Source organism: Dipodomys spectabilis, unplaced genomic scaffold, assembly GCF_019054845.1.
Source record: "Dipodomys spectabilis isolate Male_0828 unplaced genomic scaffold, ASM1905484v1 ptg000436l, whole genome shotgun sequence".
In the NCBI taxonomy this organism is placed as follows: domain Eukaryota; kingdom Metazoa; phylum Chordata; class Mammalia; order Rodentia; family Heteromyidae; genus Dipodomys; species Dipodomys spectabilis.
The window spans coordinates 4,453,325-4,475,071 of NW_024871113.1; the positions used below are offsets into that span (position 1 = coordinate 4,453,325).

Genomic DNA, 21,747 nt, shown 5'->3' on the forward strand with positions numbered 1-21,747 from the left:
AAATACAATGTGCCAAAATGAAATACAGTGACAACAGGGATATACCATAGAGGGAAGAATATACAATAGAAACAAAAAAAATCACATAGTACATTAAAAACAACAACAAATAAAACCTCTTGAGTCCACCCTGTATCTTGTATATACATTTATGTAATTTGGAGAGGGGAAGGGGAATAACAAAATGCTGAAACAAGGACACAGGATGACCCATTACAACAAGATACTCTCAAGACACTATGTTGGAAATGAACTTTACAACTTTAGGGAAGGGGGGAGTAGGGAAAGTAGGAAAGAGAAGGGATAGTAGGAGAAAACAAAGGAGGAGGTAACAATGCTTGACAAGAAATGTACTCTTTACCTTACTCATGTAACTATAACCCTTCTGTACTGCATCTTTACAATAAAATAAAATTTAAAAAATAAATACAATGAGCCGGGCGCTAGTGGCTCACGCCTGTAATCCTAGCTACTCAGGAGGCTGAGATCTGAGGATCGCGGTTCAAAGCCAGCCCGGGCAGGAAAGACCGTGAGACTCCTATCTCCAATAAAACCACCAGAAAACCGGAAGTGGCGCTGTAGCTCAAGTGGTAGAGCGCTCGCCTTGAGCTGAAGAGCTGAGGGACAACGCCCAGGCCCAGAGTTCAAGCCCCACGACCGACAAAAAAAATAAATAAATAAATAAATAAATAAATACAATGTATGGAACTCTACCTGTGTAATTTTACTATAACAAAGATAGACATATGACTTTTATTTGCTGCAGAAGGATGACTGAAAAGCCTAGGGAAAACAGATTGCATAAGGAAGTGTGTGTGTGTGTGTGTGTGTGTGTGTGCGTGTGTGCATACACACACACACACACATGATCACTTGCACACACATATGTGTGTAGTTAAAACCTTTAGTAATCAACTGCATTAGAACAAGTTAAGACATCTTACCCTACTTTGTGATAAGATTATTATGAAGACATAGGCTGGCATTAGTTTTATCTGATAGAAAAGTAGGGTGTGAGCTTTGATGGTTCATTTACAGTTTGTCAAGGAGAAGAGAATCTTAGCACAAGCACTGACTTTCCTGTTATCATTGAGCTGGATAGAACACTTTTGTTTAGAAATAATGACGTTTGTTTAGAAAGGACCAAGATGCCGATTGATCCATCGATCATTGGATAGATAGATAGATAGATGCCCTAGCTCATAGTTCATCATGTCTATTCCAGTTTGCTTTCTAAGTCTAATGAACTCACCAGTACTGATGGTGTCTCTTCTCCTCTGAACCAAAACTCCTACTGTAATCTCTATTCTTTGTGTTTTCCTGCTGCTCTTCTATATCTTGGGTGGTCTTACAGCTTTAAAAGAGCCACAAACATAAACAACAACAACAACAAAAAAAACCCTACCCATTCTTTTCTCAGTGTCCCACCTCCCTATTCTTCCTCTTCCTGAGGAAGAAATTGTAGCACTGGAATTATGGAATTATAGAATAGGAAGTGCAATGTATTTATTTTATTTATTTTTGGTGCCGGTCTTAGGGTTTGAATTCAGGGTCTGGGTACTGTCTCTGAGTGTTTTTACTCCACAGCTTCACTTCTGGCTTTTTCAGTGTTAATTGGCCATAAGAGTATCATGGGCTTTCCTGCCCAGGCTAGCCTTGAACCATGATCACCAGATCTCAGGGTAACTAGTAACTAGAATTGAGTAACTAGAATTACAGGCATCAGTTACTGACCCCTGGCTGGGATGTCCCATTTTTCATAAATGACTATTTTTTTCCAAAACATATCTTCTGAATGCCTCAATAAATACTTAAAACTTAAAGTTTAAAATAACAACAATATTTTTTTTTGCCAGTCCTGGGACTTGAACTCAGGGTCTGGGCGCTGTCCCTAAGCTTCTTTTGCACAAGGCTAGCACTCTACCACTTGAGCCACAGTGCTACTTCTGGCTTTTCTGTGTATGTGGTGCTGAGGAATGGAACCCAGGGCTTCATGCAGGCCAGGCTAGCACTCTACCACTGAGCTACCTTCCCAGCTCAACAACAGGAATTTTTAGGCATGTGCTAAACTGTGTTCTTTCAAAGCAACTAAAATAAGTATTTATAAAGCAATATGTAGATAGCCATCTTGTTTCTTTTAGGAATTAATACAAATTTATTGGTTTCTTAGCTTTGTCTTCATAAATTCTTCAGATATTTATTATATACTTTTATGCTTCATGAAGTTTTTATTTTAAAGTATTCAAATCCATTGAGTGAAAGATAAAATGAGGAAACTCAGACAAATAATACTGGGGTCCCTCATTTCTGGAAAAGTGGGGTAGAGTTTAACTATTTTGTATCCTGGTCCTGATCCTTCTGCCTACCACTTACCATTCAGAAGACAGAAAAGCCAGAAACAAATTGGAGGTTCACTTTTACAAATATACCATGAAAATAGTTATGCTTTTAAGAAAACTAGACATACTATGTGTAGGACTTTTTAATCCTTCTAAAAAAGTAGAATATTTGTTATCCATTCCTATACTAAAGATTACAAGATTTAAATCAAGTCTGCTCCTCTTTTCCTTCCAAAATCAGAATATCAATGCGGACTGGATCTGTATGAGATTGAGCTTGCTGAAATAATACATATTTGAGATCTTATTAGAGGTTAAGATACCACATTTTACTTTTTTTCTAAACCAGTTCCCCATAAACAAAAATAAATCTGAAACCCCAGCCTGAGAGCTTTGGAAATGTCTAAAAGCAGAAAAAGGTGACTTTCTGACCTCAGCCTCCACTTCCTCCCCAACTCAGACAAGTGGGTGTATGTGAGCTCTACTGAGATATCACACAGAATCTCTTTTGCTGCCTCACCAAGAACTCTGGCTAACCCCTTAGCCAAGCTAAGATCCACAGAAAAAAAGCCCTCCAATGGTTAGGGTTTATCAATGAAATACACAGGACAGGGTCAAAACTCTAGCTCCTAAAGCCATAAACCTTACTGTTTCTTGTAATTATGGTCATTCCAATATTATGATGGTACATTTTAAAAAAATTCATTAACCTTCCTAGAATTGGTGACCCACACAATATTTGATCTAGTAGGAAGTGACTAAGTCTAAAATAAATCTGTACACAAATCTTTACCAGTAAATAGAAGTCATCTAAAATTGTAGAAAACATGATATTTAAGTTTACAACTATAACCAGATAGGCTGATGTTTCCTTCTCTACCTGTCTCTATTAGGAAATCAGGCCAAAAAAGCAAAATGTATCCAAACCAACAAATAAAAACAAGAACAAACAAAAACAACCCTGGTAGCCTAATTAAAAAATGAAGCAAATAATATGATGTGAACAATCTGCATCTATTGAAAAGTCAATTTATTACCTAGGGAGAAGTTTTAGTAGCTAAAGTTTGTAATTTAGGCAATATAACAGTAATGCATTTCATTTTCGGCATCGGACACTCTCCACTAAAACCTGCATTAAGGCTTACTCATCTCCTGGTATAAAGGGAAAAAAAATAATATCAAGAAAAACCTTTTGTCCCTGGTCAACAGAAAACTCAAGCTGTATCTTCTTTGGGTCCCTGCCCTTTAAAAATGCTTCAAACTTCTCCCCATTTGGCCAAAGGATAAAAAAGAGAATTATGGAGGCACATAGTGGAACGTAGAAGTAGAATACATCAATTCAGTTCGCATTCCATTTGTAAGAAATGAAACAAATGTGTTCTATTTCCATGGCCACGCTTATCCACGGAGTAGCAGCTGGGCCGAGGCCTCAGAGCAACTACTCTAAAGAAGACAAAGCTTTGGTATACAGTAAGCAGCACCCGCTGCAGTTATTAGGGGGTACAATAAGGAATTTAAATATAGTACTATGTACGGTTAACTATGAAACATACCTGTCTCTCAATAGGATATCTGTTAAAATATGACAAGGAATTTGCTTCAGGGTTAGAGAATCAAGAAAACTAATACTGAAGGTCATTGTAGGGTATGTATTTTATAAGAAGCTAATGATATCTATCAATAATCAGTAGAAGTGTATTTTTATTAGTGATTCACAGAGATTGAGATCGACAGTCTCTCACATATATTGTTCATGACCCTTGAATGATATTTGAATGATATTCTACAAAATAAGAAGCATCTGTAAAAAAGTAAACCTTTACATTTTATTAAATTTGAACTTATTAGAGATAAAACTGTTCTTTAAGAGACTTCTCACACCAAACAGTTACAATACAGCTGTTGTTGTGTTTCATTGGTTTTTATTCTGTTTTAACCAAGTTTAAGCTAAGGTATTTATAATTTTACTTTATAGCTTATCAGTCATCCTTGGATCAAACTTAGCTTATTATTATATTTTGATGGAACATTTATAGTATACAAGATTTGAATAATATATGGGATTTTAAAATGTACATTAGATCTAATATTCTTAACAAGGATATGAACACCATAACCAATCCTCAACTGAATGAAGGGTACCTTTGTAAGGTTTTTCTAATCCCAGTGGTAAAACAACCACACTCTCCTCTGAGCCCCACTAACTCTGTAAACATATCCTGGGATATTTTTTTTGAAAGAGCAAATCAAATCAGTTAAATAGATGTGATTAGCATACTAAATAACTTCTACTAGATGCTTATTTAAGATATTTGATCCTAAAAATTCATATCAAAACTTACACAGTTAGGAATATTGGACATAATGTATATTTGGATATAAAGCTTATTTTTGAATTTTGTACATTATAATTTATGTTGTCAATGCTGTTATTGTTATTTAGAATATCTTTTTATATAACTAATAATAATACAATTAACCAATAATAATAAATCCTTAAAACTCTAATCCATAGATTGCAAATACAACAATCATAGCTTATTTTCTGAGGGAAAAAGGTATGCCTTTCTCTTTTAACATGTGATAATAGAAGCTTCAACCTTGCTGCCTGTTATCACAGAAAAAGTAAACGCTGACAGTGTAATTTCAAAGAAGTATTTTTGTGAGAAATATAGTAGAAATTGTATTAGGTATCAAATAGGCAAGAGGAGCAGAAATTTTGGTCTTAAGCATGGATTCTGGATAGCTCTTGAACAATTTCATGGGCTACATGAATAGACATGAATAGATTGTCTAGACTGGTGACATGCACAGATGGTTGGAAATGAAGAGGATGTGATTGTGGGAAAGAAAATCTAAAAACATCTCTTGATTATGGTTGGGCCTGATAAGCCTGATCTCTTTGGCAAATAAACTGCCCTAAAACAGCAGAAGGCATTCTCCAGTAAAGTAACAGTCCACCTTTTGGGTTCGTCTCGCACTTTGGTGTAATAGAATACTCCCCAGGCTTGGAAAATGCCTCTAGAAAATTCACATTGTATGAGATAAGGGTCAAATTTTTCAGTATGAAGACACTGCCTTCAAAGGCAAATGTTTAGGCTGATTTCCCTGATTTTCAAAAACATTTTTTATTTTAGTTTTGTGATATTTGTATAACAATGCTCATTAACTTTTTTGGTCTGTGATTAAAAGAAAGCACAACAGGGGTTGGGAAGGTGACTCAGTGGTAGAGCGCTTGCTTGCCTTGCATGCCTGAGGCCCTTGGGTTCGATTCCTCAACACCACATAAGCAAAAAGAAAAAAAGCTGGAAGTGGCTCTGTGGCTCAAGTGGTAGAGCGCTAGCCTTGAGCTGAAGGGCTGAGGGACAGCGCCCAGGCCCAGAGTTCAGGCCCCACAACTGCCCCCCCCCCCCCACCAAAAAGAAAAGAAAGAAAGCAAAACATGTCATGCACAGAGGCTCAAGTTTGTAACTATAATTTCCTTGAGATGCAGATATTGTATAATCATGTTTAAAGGGCATCCTTTAAACAAAAAGGTCAAAAAAAAAAATAAGTTAGTGAGACTTTATCTTGACCTATGGCTGAATGAAGGGATGCAGAGCCATGTCCCAGTGACAGAGGGAAGCACAATGGCTGGGTGTGGTGGCTCATGTCTGTCATGTCAACAATGCAGAGATGAATAAATAGGAAGTCATAGTCAAGGGTAGCTCAAGCATAAAGCCAAACCTTTGGTTAGACATAGCACATTTGGGCACAGAATCTTGTTTAAAGTTCTCAGAGATAATCTTTTCAGCATGAAAGTTATTTCTAAGGGAATCTGGACAGATATGATATGAAATTTTTATAAAAACAACCAAAAAGTAATCAGGAATAACTCCACTTACATAAAATCACATAGATTTTATGATAGAGTTAAATCTATTCATTGGCACCTGAACTTCAGAGAATAAACATAATGTAGAATTCACATTATACTGAGAAATTCAAATGTTAAAAAAGAACAAAAGATTTATTATACATGTTTTAATTTTTATATTTTAAATGTTTTATGCCATGAAATAGTGGTGGTAACATAGTCATTCCTCAACAGTTTTATAACTGTGTTTCTTTTTTTCATATATGAAATTTCCAAGGAATTTGGACATTTGCATCTTTTGACTCTGACAAGCAGCCATGATCCTGCTATGCTAAAGAATGTAAGTTAACATTAGAGATACCCACACATGAATATTTATTACAACAACATTCACAACAGCCAATGAATGGATAAAGAGAATGTGGTATATGTACAAAGGAGTATCATTTGGCCATAAGGAAAATTAAATTATGTCATTTGCAGGAAAACAGATGGAAACGGAGACTATCATGTTATGCCAGATAAGTAGACTTGGAAAGGGAAATCTTGCATGTTCTCTCTCATCTCTGGCATCTAAACCTTAAAAAATATGGATATATGTGTGTATATGTATATATATAATGTTTAAATGTATCATGAATGAATATAATAAGGGGACTGTTTGGAGAAAGGAACCAGTGGAGATAAGGTGGAAAAAGGTCAGAGTGATGTAAAGTAAATATGATCAGCATATATTATATGCATCAAAATAGCATAATGCATTCCCTTAAAACATTTTTCAAAAGGGGAGATAAGTCAAAAGACAGCAGAGCAACAGAGAAGGCAAATTTATTAAAATATATTGCATGTGATATGGAAATGACAAAAGAAAAGAAATTTTTTTATACAATTCATGTATGCAAATAAAAAGAAGGGAAAAAGAATGGAAACGAGAAATGAATGCAGATTGAGCCTCTCTGGTTAAAACTGTTTAATATATTAACTATAACAATAGAAAAATCCCACTAAGATGTTAGAGGCACATTTAGGTACAAAAAGAGCAAGACATGTGCTCCTCTCCTAAAGTCAGAAGGGCATTCTGTCTGTTCCTCACTTTGCTGGATTACCTCTATTACACATCAGTTTCTCTTCTCAGCTCTGAAGAGTGACAGGCACATTCTTTAACCACGGATTCGTGAGGAATGACTCTGAGTGAGACATGAGAATTAGTAACCTTTTCAGTGTAGGAAGGGAGAAGAAAAAGATTGTGTCACCTTGAGATTGCTGAGGGCATCCACAGAGCTTTGTGTGTGAGCTGTGCTTTGGTTCTTTGAGTCTCTGGTCCCAATTGTGTAGAGAGTCCTAGTTGGAAAAATATTTCCTCCTCTGGCATTTCAAGAAACAGGGGCCTCCATGTCTGTGCTGTAGTTTTGTCATGGAGCAGGCTGGGGTTCTCTGTTACGGTCATGAGAAAAAGTAGTAGCAAGATTATGGTCTAGAGTAATTTTTGGAAGTGCTCCATCATGTGGCCCTGTGGAACTACAACAAGACATCCCTACCAGAGTCATATAGTTCACATGGCGATGGCTGAGCTCCAGCAACATCTGTTCCTATAACTCTCTAATTCATACTGAATCATTCCCGTAGGCACAGGGTAAACCACAAAGAGCTCTGCAGAAATCTTGTTTTTATAAATTGTGGACTTCCCACCACTTAATTGCAAACATGACAAGCTTATGTGGACAATGTATTTAAAGAGGGGGAAAGCATTTTAAAAACACAACTTACATCCTGTGTGATTAATATGTTTATAGCTATAAGTAATTTATAAATTTATTCAACAATATCAATTCATTAGTAATACTTCTAAGAGATATATTTCCTGCCTCACCAAGTATTTAGAAAACCTATGGATTGGGATAGGAATGTGGCTTAGTGGTAGAGTGCTTGCCTAGCATACATGAAATCGTGGGTTAAATTCTTCAGTACCACATAAGCAAAAAAGGCTGCAAGTGGCACTGTGGCTCTAGTGGTAGAGTGATAGCCTTGAGCAAAAGAATATCAGGAACAATGTCCAAGCCCTGAGTTCAAGCCCCAGGACTTGCACTAGTATATATATGAGTCAAGCGGAAAAGGTCAGATAATGTGATGTCAGGAAAATGAACCCTTAGATGTGTATTTTAATGTTTTTTTCTTTCATGCATGTGTTTCTAACACATTTATAAGATTATCTCTTTGTTGCTTTGTATGTCCCTCCCCCACAGTATAACTCTTGCTTTCACTATATTTGATGTCAGTATAACTTGTGGAGGAGATGGGGAAAAACCAGTTGTTTAAGGATACAGGTGGACCTGTTGCAACAATGAGAAGTACAAGTTGTCATGTCCAAAACGAACTTTACAACGTTGGTGCGGGGGGGGGGGGGGCTGGGGGGGGAGGAAGGAGAAGGATTGGGATTAGGGGGGGAGGGGGGAGGCTGGGAAGGGATGTGAAGGGTAAACAAAGGAGGAGGCTGCAATGCTTGGTAAGAAATGTACACATTATCCTGCCCATGTAACTGTAACTCCTCTGTACAGTATGTTCACAAATAAAATTAAATTAAATTAAAAAAAAAAAGAAAAAAGAATAGCTATGGATTATCTATACTACTGATCTTGTAGGAAATTACTTTATATATACCTTAAAAACAGCAACTGGCAAACAGAACTGACATTTAGAATTAATATGATAGTAGAGATTACCTTTCATCTATTCCCACAGGGAGTGTGACAGAAATAGTGTGCTCTCCCTTTCACAACTAAGAAAACAATGAGCACAAAGTCATGTCAAGATAATATTGTTTAAAATAGACCAACAGTTCTACCTGAATTGAGCTCTACTTCAGCTATACTTGAATTGTGCTCTACTATTCAGACTTGACCCATAATTTTCTCTCAAACACTTTTTAAGTTCTCAGTAAAGCTTTGTTAATATAGACATTAATTTTTTTCTTTTGTATTAAGTAGCTAACCATATATTCTAGAAAAGGACAATTCAGAAATGCATTGTATTCATATAGAGATGCACAGGCTACTCTTTAATGTATATAGTTTAAAGATCTCACGTGTATGCTAATTCTAAGAGCACATTCTATTTACATATCAGAATGACCTTCTCTTGTCAAAAATGTCCATCATAATTAACACACACAATCCTTAAAGTATGCAGGGACATCACACCTAATACATGCCACTTGTTACTAATGTCATGTACACTAACCCACACTTCTGAACAACCTTGAAGACAGGCAATAATAGGTGCAATCCTAGCTACTTAGGAGCCTAAAATCTGAGGATCACAGTTCAAAGCCAGTCTGGGCAGGAAAATCTATGAGACTCTCATCTCCACTAACCTACCAAAAAAAGCTGGAAGTGGAGCTGTGGATCAAGTGGTAGAGTGCTAGCCTTCAGCAAAAGAAGCTCAGTTACAGCACCAAGTCCCTGAGTACCTGAGTTCAAGCCCCAGGACAGGCACCAAAAAGAGAGGGGGAAAAAAAGTATGATAAAACTTGTCCTTTGGAAAATCATTTATCAACTTACTTTAACAAGAGTGAATAAAAACTATTTTACATTTGAAACACTATTATTTTTTAAATAACACATTTTTTTCAATGCAAAAATATGATAGAGACAAATGTGGTTGCAGATATAAACTTCATCTGTAACTAAAAAAAATCCATCCTATTTAATTTGTTAGATATTTTTCTATTAACTCAGAAATTGTAAATAAAATCTTCATAAGAACTATTTAAAGCACTCAATTCTACCTATGAAAAGCATACAACTAATGTTTTAGCTGTAGAAGTGTGTGTGTGTGTGTGTGTGTGTGTGTGTGTGTGTGTGTGTGTGTGTGTATGTGTGTGTGTGTGTGTGTTTGGTTTAGTATTTTGGTTTATTTTTTTTTCAATCACAATTCCAGAAGAGGAAGTGTGGGAGCAAGTGGGCTGGGCAGTGGCAAAAACCTCCTGACACATCACTCCGCCTCCCTGTGTTGGTGGAGAGTGTATGGAGCAACCTTTAAATTCTGGGAGGTCTGGCCTGTGAGCAGCAGGAGCAGGCAGGGAGCACAGCATCCTCTGGCTCTGACTTTCACTGGCCAAGGTAAGCCTCTAGCACTGTGTAGCTGGGCATATGCTTTTTAATTGAATGGGGAAATTGAAGATTTAGGAAGATTATTTTGGCTGTAATGCTGTTAGTCAGTCTTGAATTCTCATAGTCTTTCCAATAAGCAGGTCATGTGTGTGTGTGTGTGTGTGTGTGTGTGTGTGTGTGTGTGTGTGTGTGTGTATATGTATATACACATATACATTAAAGTTTCCAGGTATTTTGAAATACTTCAAAAATATGCATATAATCTTAAAAAACTTCTATCCTTCTCCAAAAAGACTGAAATCACTGTTCTCAATAGAAAAAAGGGAAAATTCTATGCTTCTTTGGAATAATTAATTATAGCAACATCACTTTCAGTAGTTATTATGAAGGCAGATAAAAGAAGGATCATCTTTGATAATGTAAGCCATCAATACTGTTAGTTTTTAATGAGTTAATTTATTTTATTTTCAAGGAAAATAAAACTCAAAGCCCTTTCTTAATATCTAACTTTTGAATTAATCTGTTGAAATTTTCACCAAGAAACCTGCTTGGCACTATGTAGACTTCTTATCACAAATAGAAAAGTTGCTGGCTGTTTGTTTGTTTCCTTTTCACTTAAAATTTCTAAAGTATTTTTCTGAAATAGCTAACTTCCAAAATGGTTATCAGTTCACCTAAGTAGCACCCTCTTAATAATTTAAACTAAAAATCACATCTAAAATGCATGTTAGAAAAATGGACAAAACAAATTTCTTTCATAATTTTATATCTGTGTTTTCTTTTCTTCCTTGAAAAATGTATTCTTGGGTTAGTTTATTATTTGAATTTATTAAATTACTTTCTGATCTGTTTTGGGGTTTCTGTAGCTGGAAATATAAGTGAGTAATGGTAGAATCTCTGGAACTCTAAATTTAAAGTTGAGTAACTATAGATGTGTAAAATTCCCCTGTCCCTTGTCAAGTGAGAGAGAAGGGTGGAAACTGCAGATACTAACTCAAAAGAACGTCACAGTAAAAAGAAAAGTGTCCTGTAAGAAGTAGAAAAGTTCCACTATAATAATCTTTGCTTGTGATGATTTTGTCATACAGCAGTATGAAAAAGCTATCTGTTAACCATATTAAATGTTCCTTTCAAATGTTTTCCAGGAAAAATCACAATCATGAGAATTGAAGTGATTTTCTTTTGCCTCATAGGCATTACCCATTCCCTGCCAGTAAGTACAGCAGAATCTTAGGGAAAGTTCTTGAAAAGCATCAATGAATTATGCTAAGAATACATTAACATTATTTGTCTTTTCCTTTCTTCTTTCCAATGTTAAACAGATTGAGTCTGGCAGCTCTGAGGAAAATCAGGTAGGCATTTTCTGGGTTTATCATTCCATGCAAGCATTTATGCAACTATTCCAAGAGGTGCTACAAAAATTGCTTATTAAAATCAAGCTTGCTAATCACTTTACCCTCAATATGGTTAATTTTTAAGTATTTATCCACTATCTACTGTAATATAGGCTTGTTAATTAGACTTATGAATATTTAAAACAACTTTCCATGTTATCAGTGCTCATATCAGATGAGTTTTATAAATGTGTGTGACTTTTTCATGAGTCAACATGTTCTAGAAACAGAAAATGTTACTTGCTGCTTTACTAAGTAAAACAGTTTAAAATTCACCTCAAACACTGGCCAGAACTGTTAGTATGCCCACAAAGATATTTACTAAGGAGCTCATTGTGAAAAGAAAGTCTATTTGTGCCATTTGTACCTATTGTGCTTATCTGCTGACATTTTTCTAACTAAGCCTAAGACCAAACCCAATTCTTTATTCATTACAATAATTTGGCCAGCATCATCCGTGTACTTGCCCCTCCACAATAGATAAAACTGTGCCAGCCAAATAACAAGTGAGCTTTGTCCTTGGAGCAAAGACAAAAGAGAACAGAGAGTTCAATTCCAGATGAACATAATGAATGCCAATGTTGTGCTGCCTGGGGGTCACTGTAGGCATGGATTTTCTGGCTTAATGAAGACAGTAAGAGGTGTTTGTATATGGTCTGTGTGGGAGTGGAAGTGTGGGCACATCCGTTTTCTATCTCATTTGATAACACAGGTGTTAATCACAATAATGAACCAGGAATGTAACATTTCCTGGTAAGATAGAGGCCAAACTAAAGGCAAGAACTAATGTTTGTAAAAATAGAATAAAATATGGCAAGGATATAGAACCATGGAGCCTTGGGGTGAAGAGTTCAAGTCTCAGTCAGCCCTTTAGAATCCCAGAAACTCTGACAGAGCAAGTGCAGAAAAGTCTGTAAGGTTAGAACCCAGAAGATGAGCACTAGCTGCACTAGCTGTTGGTGTTAGATTGCTCAATACTTTTAATATGTTCATTTTACAGACATATATGTCTATATATGTTTCCTCTATATTATTTTTAAATTATGAATTTAACTAATAGTTGGTTTTCCTGAACTTGTATTACATGTACCATCAGTGTGTGTGAGAGAGAAACATGTGCACATGAACACATACACACATACAAAGCAGAGAGATTGCAACAGAGACAAACATGCGTGGACACACACCAACACATGAACACACATACAGAAGACACAGAGACAGAGAATTCATCTGGCCTGGTGGCTGGCTCGGCCTCTTATTACCACTGAACCACATTGTGGCTGAGCTTCCTGAGTGGTAAGATAGAAAAAATAGTGTGGTCTATCTCACGGCATTTCAGAGGATCAAATGAACTAGTATTTATAAAGTCTTTTGAAAAAGTGCCTAAGACACTATTAGTGCTATTAAGAATTCAGTAAATGAGTCTGGTGCTGATGGCTCATGGCTATTATCCTAGTCAGGAGAGGAGATCTGAGGATCAAGGTTCAAAGCCAGTTCAGGCAGGAAACTCTTAGAGGCTCTTATCTCCAATTAACCAGAAAACTGCTATAAGCCTTGAGCAAAAAAGTCAAGCAAGAGTTCAAGACCTTGAGCTCAATCCTCTATACTGGCAGGTGCGCATGCCCCTGCCCCCGACACGAAGGGTTTAAAAAAATGAATTGTGAAACCTGATAAATAGTAAAAGACAAAAAAATAAAAAATATTACATTTGGACATGATAAATTAAACAGGACTCAGTCATACAGTGAGACCAAAGGAAGTTATTATTAGGAGAGAATCAGAAAGGCTCAATAGCTATATCATTATAAAATGATACTTATCGGCCTAGAAATGTGGCTTAGTGGTAGAGTGCTTGCCTAGCATGCATGAAGCCCTGGCTGCAATTCCTGAGTACCACATAAACAGAAAACGCCAGAAGTGGTGCCTTGGCTCTAGTGATAGAGTGCCAGCCTTGAGAAAAAGAAGCTCAGGAACAGTGTCCAGCCTCTGAGTTCAAGTCCCAGGACTGGCAAAAAAGAAAAGATACTTATTGACAAGAACTACAAGAAAAGGAAACAAGAGGTTTGTTATTGTACTGTTTATACTTTTCTTTTCTTTTTTTTTGGGTCTGGTCGTGGGGCCTGAACTCTGGGCCTGGGAACTGTCCCTCAGCTCTTCAGCTCAAGGCTAGCGCTCTACCACTGAGCCACCTTCCCAGCCCCTGCTTTTCATTTTTTTATTTCTGTTTTTTTTCCCCTTTGGTCAGTTTTTGATTTCTGTACCCTTTGTCTTGTATGTTAGTTTGCCTGAATTGGGGAGTGGAAGGGGAAGTACAGAAGCAGTGGGATACTAGATACTATGTTAGAAATGTTGAACTGTACAACTTGGAGGGAAATGGGGATCTGGAGGGAAAAAAAAAACTGGGAGAAAAATGAAGGATGGGGTAACACTGTTTAAAAAGAAATGTACTCATTAACTGAATTACATAACTGTAACATCTCTGTATATCACCTTTACAATAAATATGTTTTTAATTGTTTTATTAAAAAAGGATATCTGTATCTGGCTGAATATGAACACGTAATGTGTTTATACACTGGGATTAGCAAAGTGTCATTGTTTTTCCAGTTTATCAAGTTGAGATCCTTGAGTTGTTTAGGGTTGTTCCAATGACAAAGATTCACCTTTCTTTCCTTCCTTCCTTCCTTCCTTCCTTCCTTCCTTCCTTCCTTCCTTCCTTCCTTCCTTCCTTCCTTCCTTCCTTCCTTCCTTCTTTCCTTCCTTCCTGCTTTCCTTCCTTCCTTCCTCCTTTCTTTTTTCCTTCCTTCTTTCTTTCTTCCTTCCTTTCTTTCTTTTTCTTTCTTTCACAGCTTTTTAACAAAAAATATCCAGATTCTGAAGCCTCATGGCTAAAGCTTGATCTGTCTGAGAAGAATAATCTCCTAGCATCACAGGTATTTCTAAATTTCCTAAAATTAAACAGTAAGCCGGGAGCGGTGGCTCCTTGTAATCCTAGCTGTGATCTGAACTGCTCAGGAGGCCGAGATCTGAATATTACAGTTCAAACACAGCCCAGGCAGGAAAGTCAGTAAGATTCTTATCTCCAACCAAAAGGCTAGAAGTAGAGCTTACGTGGTAGAGTGCTAGTCTTGAGTAAAATCACTGAAGGACAGCCTTCAGGCTCCAAGTTCAAGCTCCACTACCAGCACCAGAAGCAAAAACAACAAAAACCCAAAGCAAACCTAAACAATAGACAGCAACTAAGCTGTCTATTGGGGTTTCTGACAGGTCAACTGGATTTCCCACCTGGTGGGGCATATGTGCCTAGATCACCAAATAATCCCCTGGTTAGATTCTTGTGTTGAAAGATATCCCTACTGAGGCTGAAAACTGGCTTTGGTTTTGTATCAGAAAACTGGGCATTTTTAATATGTATTGTATGTAATGTATTAATGTGTCCTTCTCTCCTCAGAATGTGCTGTCCTCTGAAGAAACTGATGTCTTGCCACCAGAGGTGAGTTTCCCTGGGGTTTTACAGTTCTGTCACTGGAGACAAGGAGGCCCTGGCCCTCTTTGACAAAGTACCACTCACAATTTTTCCAACTAATCTCCATTGCAAAACCTGTTCAGGAAAAAATTTTTAAAAAGGCCTTACATTTACTAAATGTGAGAAATGGAAGATACTTCGGATAAGTTTGGTGTTGCAGGAACTGTCTATCCAGGTCTATCACTTGAAACTTTAAGCCTCCTACAATTTACCGAAAGAATTCTAAATGTTTATCTAATATCTGAAAAATACGGCATTAATGTATCCCAAAGCTAGGATTTTTCCATTAGCATGTTCCTGTTTCTAGCACAATGCTTTCTGAAGTATTCTTTTTAACTAGGATCATGAATATATTTACTGAGCAAAGTAAATATATTTTCCTTAAGATTCCATTTGAAGATGCTAAGAATTCTTAAAGAAAAGTAGAAAAGGACCTAACATATTTACTGTTACAATTTAATATACTGTGTAATTCAATGCCCAGATTTGAACTGTAGTTACTTTTTGACCATCCATGTAGGGAGTAGTAGGGAGGGGTTATAGGTTTTGATACACGTAAAATAGATTCTTAGTTACCTTGAGACTTTTCATTTCACACAGAATAATGACATTTGTCTGTATCTATTATTCCACTGAGTTTATCAAACTACATCATGTCTGAATTATGCAAGTATTCTTGCACATTTTATTATTAATTTTATCAACAATCTCCTTGTGTGTGTGTGCATATGTGTGTGTGTGTGTGTGTGTGTGTGTGTGTGTGTGTGTGTGTGTGGTACTGGGGATTGAACCCAAGGCCTGAGAGTGCTGTATCACTGAACTATACATCAAGTACCTCAGACCAAAGCAATAGTATCAATATAGATGTTTTACTTAGGTATTTGGATTTAAAATACTTGTAAAAATTATGTGTGTATGTGTGTAAAAACTGTGTATGTGTATGCCAGAACTGAGTCTTGAATCCAGAGCTTTCATTCTTGCTTGGCTTCTTTGCTCAAGATTGACATACTATCCACTGAGCCATAGCTCCACTTCTAGCCTTTGAGTGGTTAATCAGATATGAGCCTCACAGACTTTTCTTCCTGAGCTAGCTTTGAACCTTGCCCCCCAGATGTCAGACTCTTGAGTAGGTAGGATTACTGGATTGGGAAATAGGAAAATCCCTGATTTCATTCATTCTTTTATTAAACTGATTTGCTCCTAAATGCTATAGGTGTTCTTAAACACACAAAAAAGATACCAAATAAAAAAGCAAGCAAGTAAAAGACTAGAAAGACTAAGGGAAAACCAAACTCAAGCCCTAATCTGAGGGATCATCTTTAACTCTTAGACCTTCTCAAGTAATCCCAATGAAAGCCACATGGATGAGTTGAATGAGGATGATATTGGAAACCACATGGACAGCCAAGACTTCACTGAGTCAGATGAAAGCGATCATGATAGTGATCATGATCATGAGCACCATTCACACCACCATGATCACCACAATCACCACGAACACCACAAAAACTCTCACCACTCCCATGAATCTGAAGAAGTGATCAGTTTGCCTCCTCCTCTCACACTGGAGACCCCGGTCTTCACTCCAGTTTTCCCTGCAGTGAGCACACTCGAAAGCCATGGAGATAGCAATGCTCCCGATGGGAAGAAGTCTAAATCTTCGGACATAACTAATGTTCAGGTAAGTCCCTTCACAGATACGTTCAATGGCTCTAAGCAGAGCTCACTTCTTGGAATGCAGGCTGTGCATATTCAGCTGTCATTCAGCAAACACAAAAACATTTTTAGTATTTAATTTATGATCTTTAGTACAGTCTTCTTTCCATTTGTCTCCACAGCATAATTTTACTTGATTTTCCAAATGCTGACTCTAAAACATTCATTATATTCACCTGACTTTTTAATCTAGAAAGATTTCAGAAAAGGGAAATTACTTATAAAATATACCTAAGAAAAATATAAAATATACCTAAGAAAAGTTGTAGCATCATAAATTACACTGAATCTACACAAAAATTCCAATCCAATTTGGTGTGCCATTACTGTTTACTCTACATTTTAATTTTCTCTTCCTTCTTTGTGGGGAGGGAGTAAAAGTGTATATTACTGGGGTTTTGAACCCAGGGCATCATATTTGCTAGCCAAGAGCTCTACCACTTGAGCCACACCCTCAGACCTTTTACTTTAGTTATTTCTTTTTTTTTGGGGGGGGGGGGGAGGTCCTCTCATGGGGCCTGAACTCTGGGCCTGGGCGCTGTCCCTCAGCTCTTCAGCTCAAGGCTAGCGCTCTACCACTTGAGCCACAGCACCACTTCTGGCTTTTTTCTTTTTGCTTATATGGTGCTGAGGAGTTGAACCCAGGGCCTCATGCATGCAAGGCAATCGCTCTACCACTGAGCCACCTTCCCAGCCCCTACTTTAGTTATTTGTTAGGCAAGCTTTCACAGGATTTTTGATTGCTTAGGATGGCCACATTGCACTACAATCTTCCTACTTACGCTTTTTTTTGAGTAGCTGGCATATCGGGCACATAACACCATGCTCAACTTTTTTTTTTTTTTTTGCTGTTGTGTTAGGGATGTTACTTCTTTGTCTGGGTTGAGCTCAAACCTGGAACCTCCAGAGCTCTGTCTCTAGGGGAGCTTGGATCACAGATGTAATCTGGCTCCTGCATTTTAACTTTCAATGCCCATTTTCTTTAAGTAAATAAGAAATATTGAGGCTACCCCATAAGTTTTGTCACATACCTAAGTGATTAAACTAAATGTGTCACCTTAGTAAAAAAAGAGAGATTTGAACATAGAATATGCTAACAGGTTTTCATTCAACCAAGTTTGGACCATATTCAGGATGAATTTGACCTGAGAGAGAGAGAAAAAAAAAGAAAAATATTTAATATTCCCACCCCTGCCTGGCCATTTAATTCTTCTTCCATTTGTGCTGTGATTTGTATCCTGATGATACACCTGGGGAATCCTCACACATGAGAGCAAGGATCCCGTTGTTCCTGTTGCCACTCATGAGGACTTTAGTCCACACTTTAAAGCCAAGGAGTCTTAATGATGCATACCATTTCATCCCTATTCCTAATGCTTCACAGGTGGACCTTACCTCACACAGGAAAAGCAAGGAGTCCCATGATGCATTCAAGGTCATCCCTGTTCTTCATGAGCCAGCAGATGAACTCTTGGAAGGCAAGGAAGGCAAGGAAGGCAAAGAAGGCAAAGAAGGCAAAGAAGGCAAGGAAGGCAAGGAAGGCAAGGAAGGCAAGGAAGGCAAGGAAGGCAAGGAAGGCAAGGAAGGCAAGGAAGGCAAGGAAGGCAAGGAGGGCAAGGAGGGCAAGGAAGGCAAGGAGGGCAAGGAGGGCAAGGAAGGCAAGGAGGACAAGGAAGGCAAGGAAGGCAAGGAGGACAAGGAAGGCAAGGAGGACAAGGAAGGCAAGGAGGGCAAGGAAGGTAAGGAGGGCAAGGAAGGCAAGGAGGGCAAGGAAGGCAAGGAAGGCAAGGAAGGCAAGGAAGGCAAGGAAGGCAAGGAGGGCAAAGAGGGCAAGGAAGGCAAGGAGGGCAAGGAAGGCAAAGAGGGCAAGGAAGGCAAGGAAGGCAAGGAAGGCAAGGAGGGCAAAGAGGGCAAGGAAGGCAAGGAGGGCAAGGAAGGCAAGGAAGGCAAGGAAGGCAAGGAAGGCAAGGAAGGCAAGGAAGGCAAGGAGGGCAAGGAAGGTAAGGAAGGCAAGGAAGGCAAGGAAGGCAAGGAGTCGCATGATGAACACTCGGAGCACAAGGAGTCACATGACACACTCAGGGTCATCCCCATTCCTCATATTACACACGAGGACTTTAGCCCACACTGGGAATCCAAGCCCCATGATACACTCAAGGTCATTCCCATTCCTCATCATATCAGTTTCCCCACTGAATGGGACACTCATGAGTTGGAACAACACGGTTTAGAATTACGCCGTTCAGAATCAAAAGGTTCAGAATCACACAACAACAACCACAATAATGGTGATCATTCCTCTGGATCTAAGAAATCCAAATACAAGCCTGATGGGCCTGACAGCCTGGGAAGTTCAAAGGTCAGCCACAAGCTCCATAGCAGTGAGTTTCTTAGCCAGGAAGACATGCTGGTCCTAGACCCTAGAAGTATTGAGGATAAACATCAGAACTTTCGCATTTCTCATGAATTAGACAGTGCATCTTCGGAGGTCAATTAAAAAGAGAATTAAAATTCTTGCTTTAATTTTATTAAAAAGAAAAAAAACACATTATAGAGAATTAAAAGTATAACGCATATTTCTCAGTGCAGTGAGTAAATATATATGTATGTGGAAATACTGTTTTAATCATTAGTTTGTTGTTTCTGGTAAGACCTTTTAAACCTAAAAGCTTCAGCATATACTTTCCATGCAAGCAATCAAAATTCCAACAATCACTACATTTTAGTGTTTGTTACTCAATCATAAATAGAAATGTGTGTAAAATCCAACAAAATACTATCTCATGCTTTCAAAAGAGACACTATATAGCATTTTATCTCCTTATAATAACTGTTTTTAAGTTTCTTGTGATCATTGTGTGAATAAATTTACCTTGAATGTAGCAAGTTCCCTGGTGTTAATTGCTTTTTCTTATTGGTTTTCCATGCTTGCCTTGGAATTCACAAAAAGTAACTTTTTTTTTAAATGTCTGTGTGTGTGTATGTGCTAGTCCTGGGCTTGAACACAGCACCTAGGCACTTGTCCTTTAGCTTTTTTTACTCAAGGCTAGTGCTCTCCTACTTGAGCCACAGCTTCACTTCCAGATTTTTGGTGGTTAATTGGATGTTGGAGTCTCAAAGACTTTTCTTCCTAGGTTGACAGTAACACTTGAAGATACATCATTAATACAGACACAAAAAGATAAAATGCTTAATAAGAAATGTGCCACAAGTATGCTAGGAAAATTAAAATATTACAGAAAAAACCAACAACATAGCATGTGCTATATCTGTTTTTTTTTTTGTTTTGTTTTTGCAATAGGGCATTACTATGTAGCCCAGGCTGAGCTTGAACTTGTGATCTTCCTGCCTCAGCCTCCCAAGTGCTTGGAGCTATAGGTGAACACAACCATTCTAGCTAGCACTTATTTTGTCGAAGGACTATACAACAGTTAAAAGATATTAGTTCTCCTGAAGTAATATATATGTTTATATAAAAATCAGGATTCCAATAAACAATAAAAGTAAGCCAAGGGCTGGTAGCTCATGCCTGTAATCCTAGCTACTCAAGAAGCTGAGATTTAATGATTTCAGTTCGAAGCCAGCCCAAGCAAAAAAAAAGTCCTGGACATGCTTATCTTCAATAAACTACCCCCAAAACCAGAAGTGGAGCTGTGGTTCAAGTGGTAGAGCACTGCCTTGAGTAGAAAAGCTCAGGGAGGGGCTGGGAAGGTGGCTCAGTGGTAGAGCGCTTGCATGCATGAGGTCCTGGGTTCGATTCCTCAGCACCACATAAGCAGGAAAAAAGCCAGAAGTGGCGCTGTGGCTCAAGTGGTAGAGTGTTAGCCTTGAGCTGAATAGCTGAGGGACAGCGCCCAGGCCCAGAGTTCAGGCGCTAAGACCAGACCCAAAAAAAAACAGAAAGAAAAAAGAAAAAAGAAAAGCTCAGGGACAACACTCAGCCCTGAGTTCAAACCCCAGGATTAGCACACAAAAAAGAGTAAAAAGTAAAAGTAAACTTTTTTCCAGGAATAAAGCAAGCTAATTCTAAAGTTGGAAAATAAGTATATAAGAATGACAGCAGTAAGAGAAGATTAGCCTTCATGAATATTAAAATATACTATAAAGTCTCTATAATAAAAGCATTGTGGGCTGGCACATGAACAATTGTCCATAGAAGAGAACACTAAGGCTAGAAATAGATTGAAGCTCATGTGGCAATTACTGTATGAAAGTACCAATCTATATTTATCTATTCTAATATATAACATGACATAACATCATACTTTCAGACAATATGAAATGACATGACATATTATGAGATCTAATACCACTTGGGAAAAGATGGAGTTTTCAATAAATAAGATTGAATGGTTGGATATCAGATCCCTGAGCATCTAGAATTTGTCTTTGGACAAAGAAAGAGTTGGATCTGTATCTTACACCATCAAAATAATCCCCCCATATTTCAATTTTAAAGGAAACTATTAACATATCAGACAAACACATGAGACAATCTCTGTAGATGTCACCAGGTAAAATGCAGTGGGCGGAGCTGGTAATACAGCTTGCTCAAGTGGTCCAGTGTCAAGCAACTAAAAGTAACAGCGATTAATTGTGCTCTCCCCATATGTCATAGAATACATTCATTCATTTCCCACATGCAGGCTGCTTAGCTAGCTATCCTTGTGCTCAAATCCAAAGGCAGAGCAACTAAACACTAGAATGACATCTTGCAATCCAGGTTCCATTCAAAGGCCACTCCTGTACTACTTTTCCATCAGTTCAAGCTCATTCACAAGATAGAAAACACAACAGTAATTTA

General features: G+C 37.8%; 1 protein-coding gene across 5 annotated transcripts; it reads left to right on the forward strand.

The window, feature by feature from the left end:
* Positions 1-10,199: 10,199 nt before the first annotated feature.
* Spp1 (secreted phosphoprotein 1) lies at positions 10,200-19,825 on the forward strand. 5 transcript variants are annotated; one of them, XM_042668412.1, is made up of 8 exons: positions 10,200-10,313; positions 11,450-11,517; positions 11,618-11,656; positions 14,551-14,634; positions 15,153-15,194; positions 16,558-16,908; positions 18,178-18,215; positions 18,351-19,825. In XM_042668412.1, exons 2-8 carry the CDS (start codon positions 11,464-11,466, stop codon positions 19,438-19,440), a joined length of 1,698 nt encoding a protein of 565 aa, XP_042524346.1. In that variant the 5' UTR covers positions 10,200-10,313; positions 11,450-11,463; the 3' UTR covers positions 19,441-19,825. The 5 variants fall into 5 exon arrangements, with proteins under 5 accessions (XP_042524346.1, XP_042524347.1, XP_042524348.1 ...); XM_042668413.1 differs by having other exon boundaries at positions 11,627-11,656; XM_042668414.1 differs by lacking the exon at positions 18,178-18,215 and having other exon boundaries at positions 18,328-19,825.
* The last annotated feature ends 1,922 nt before the right edge of the window (positions 19,826-21,747 follow it).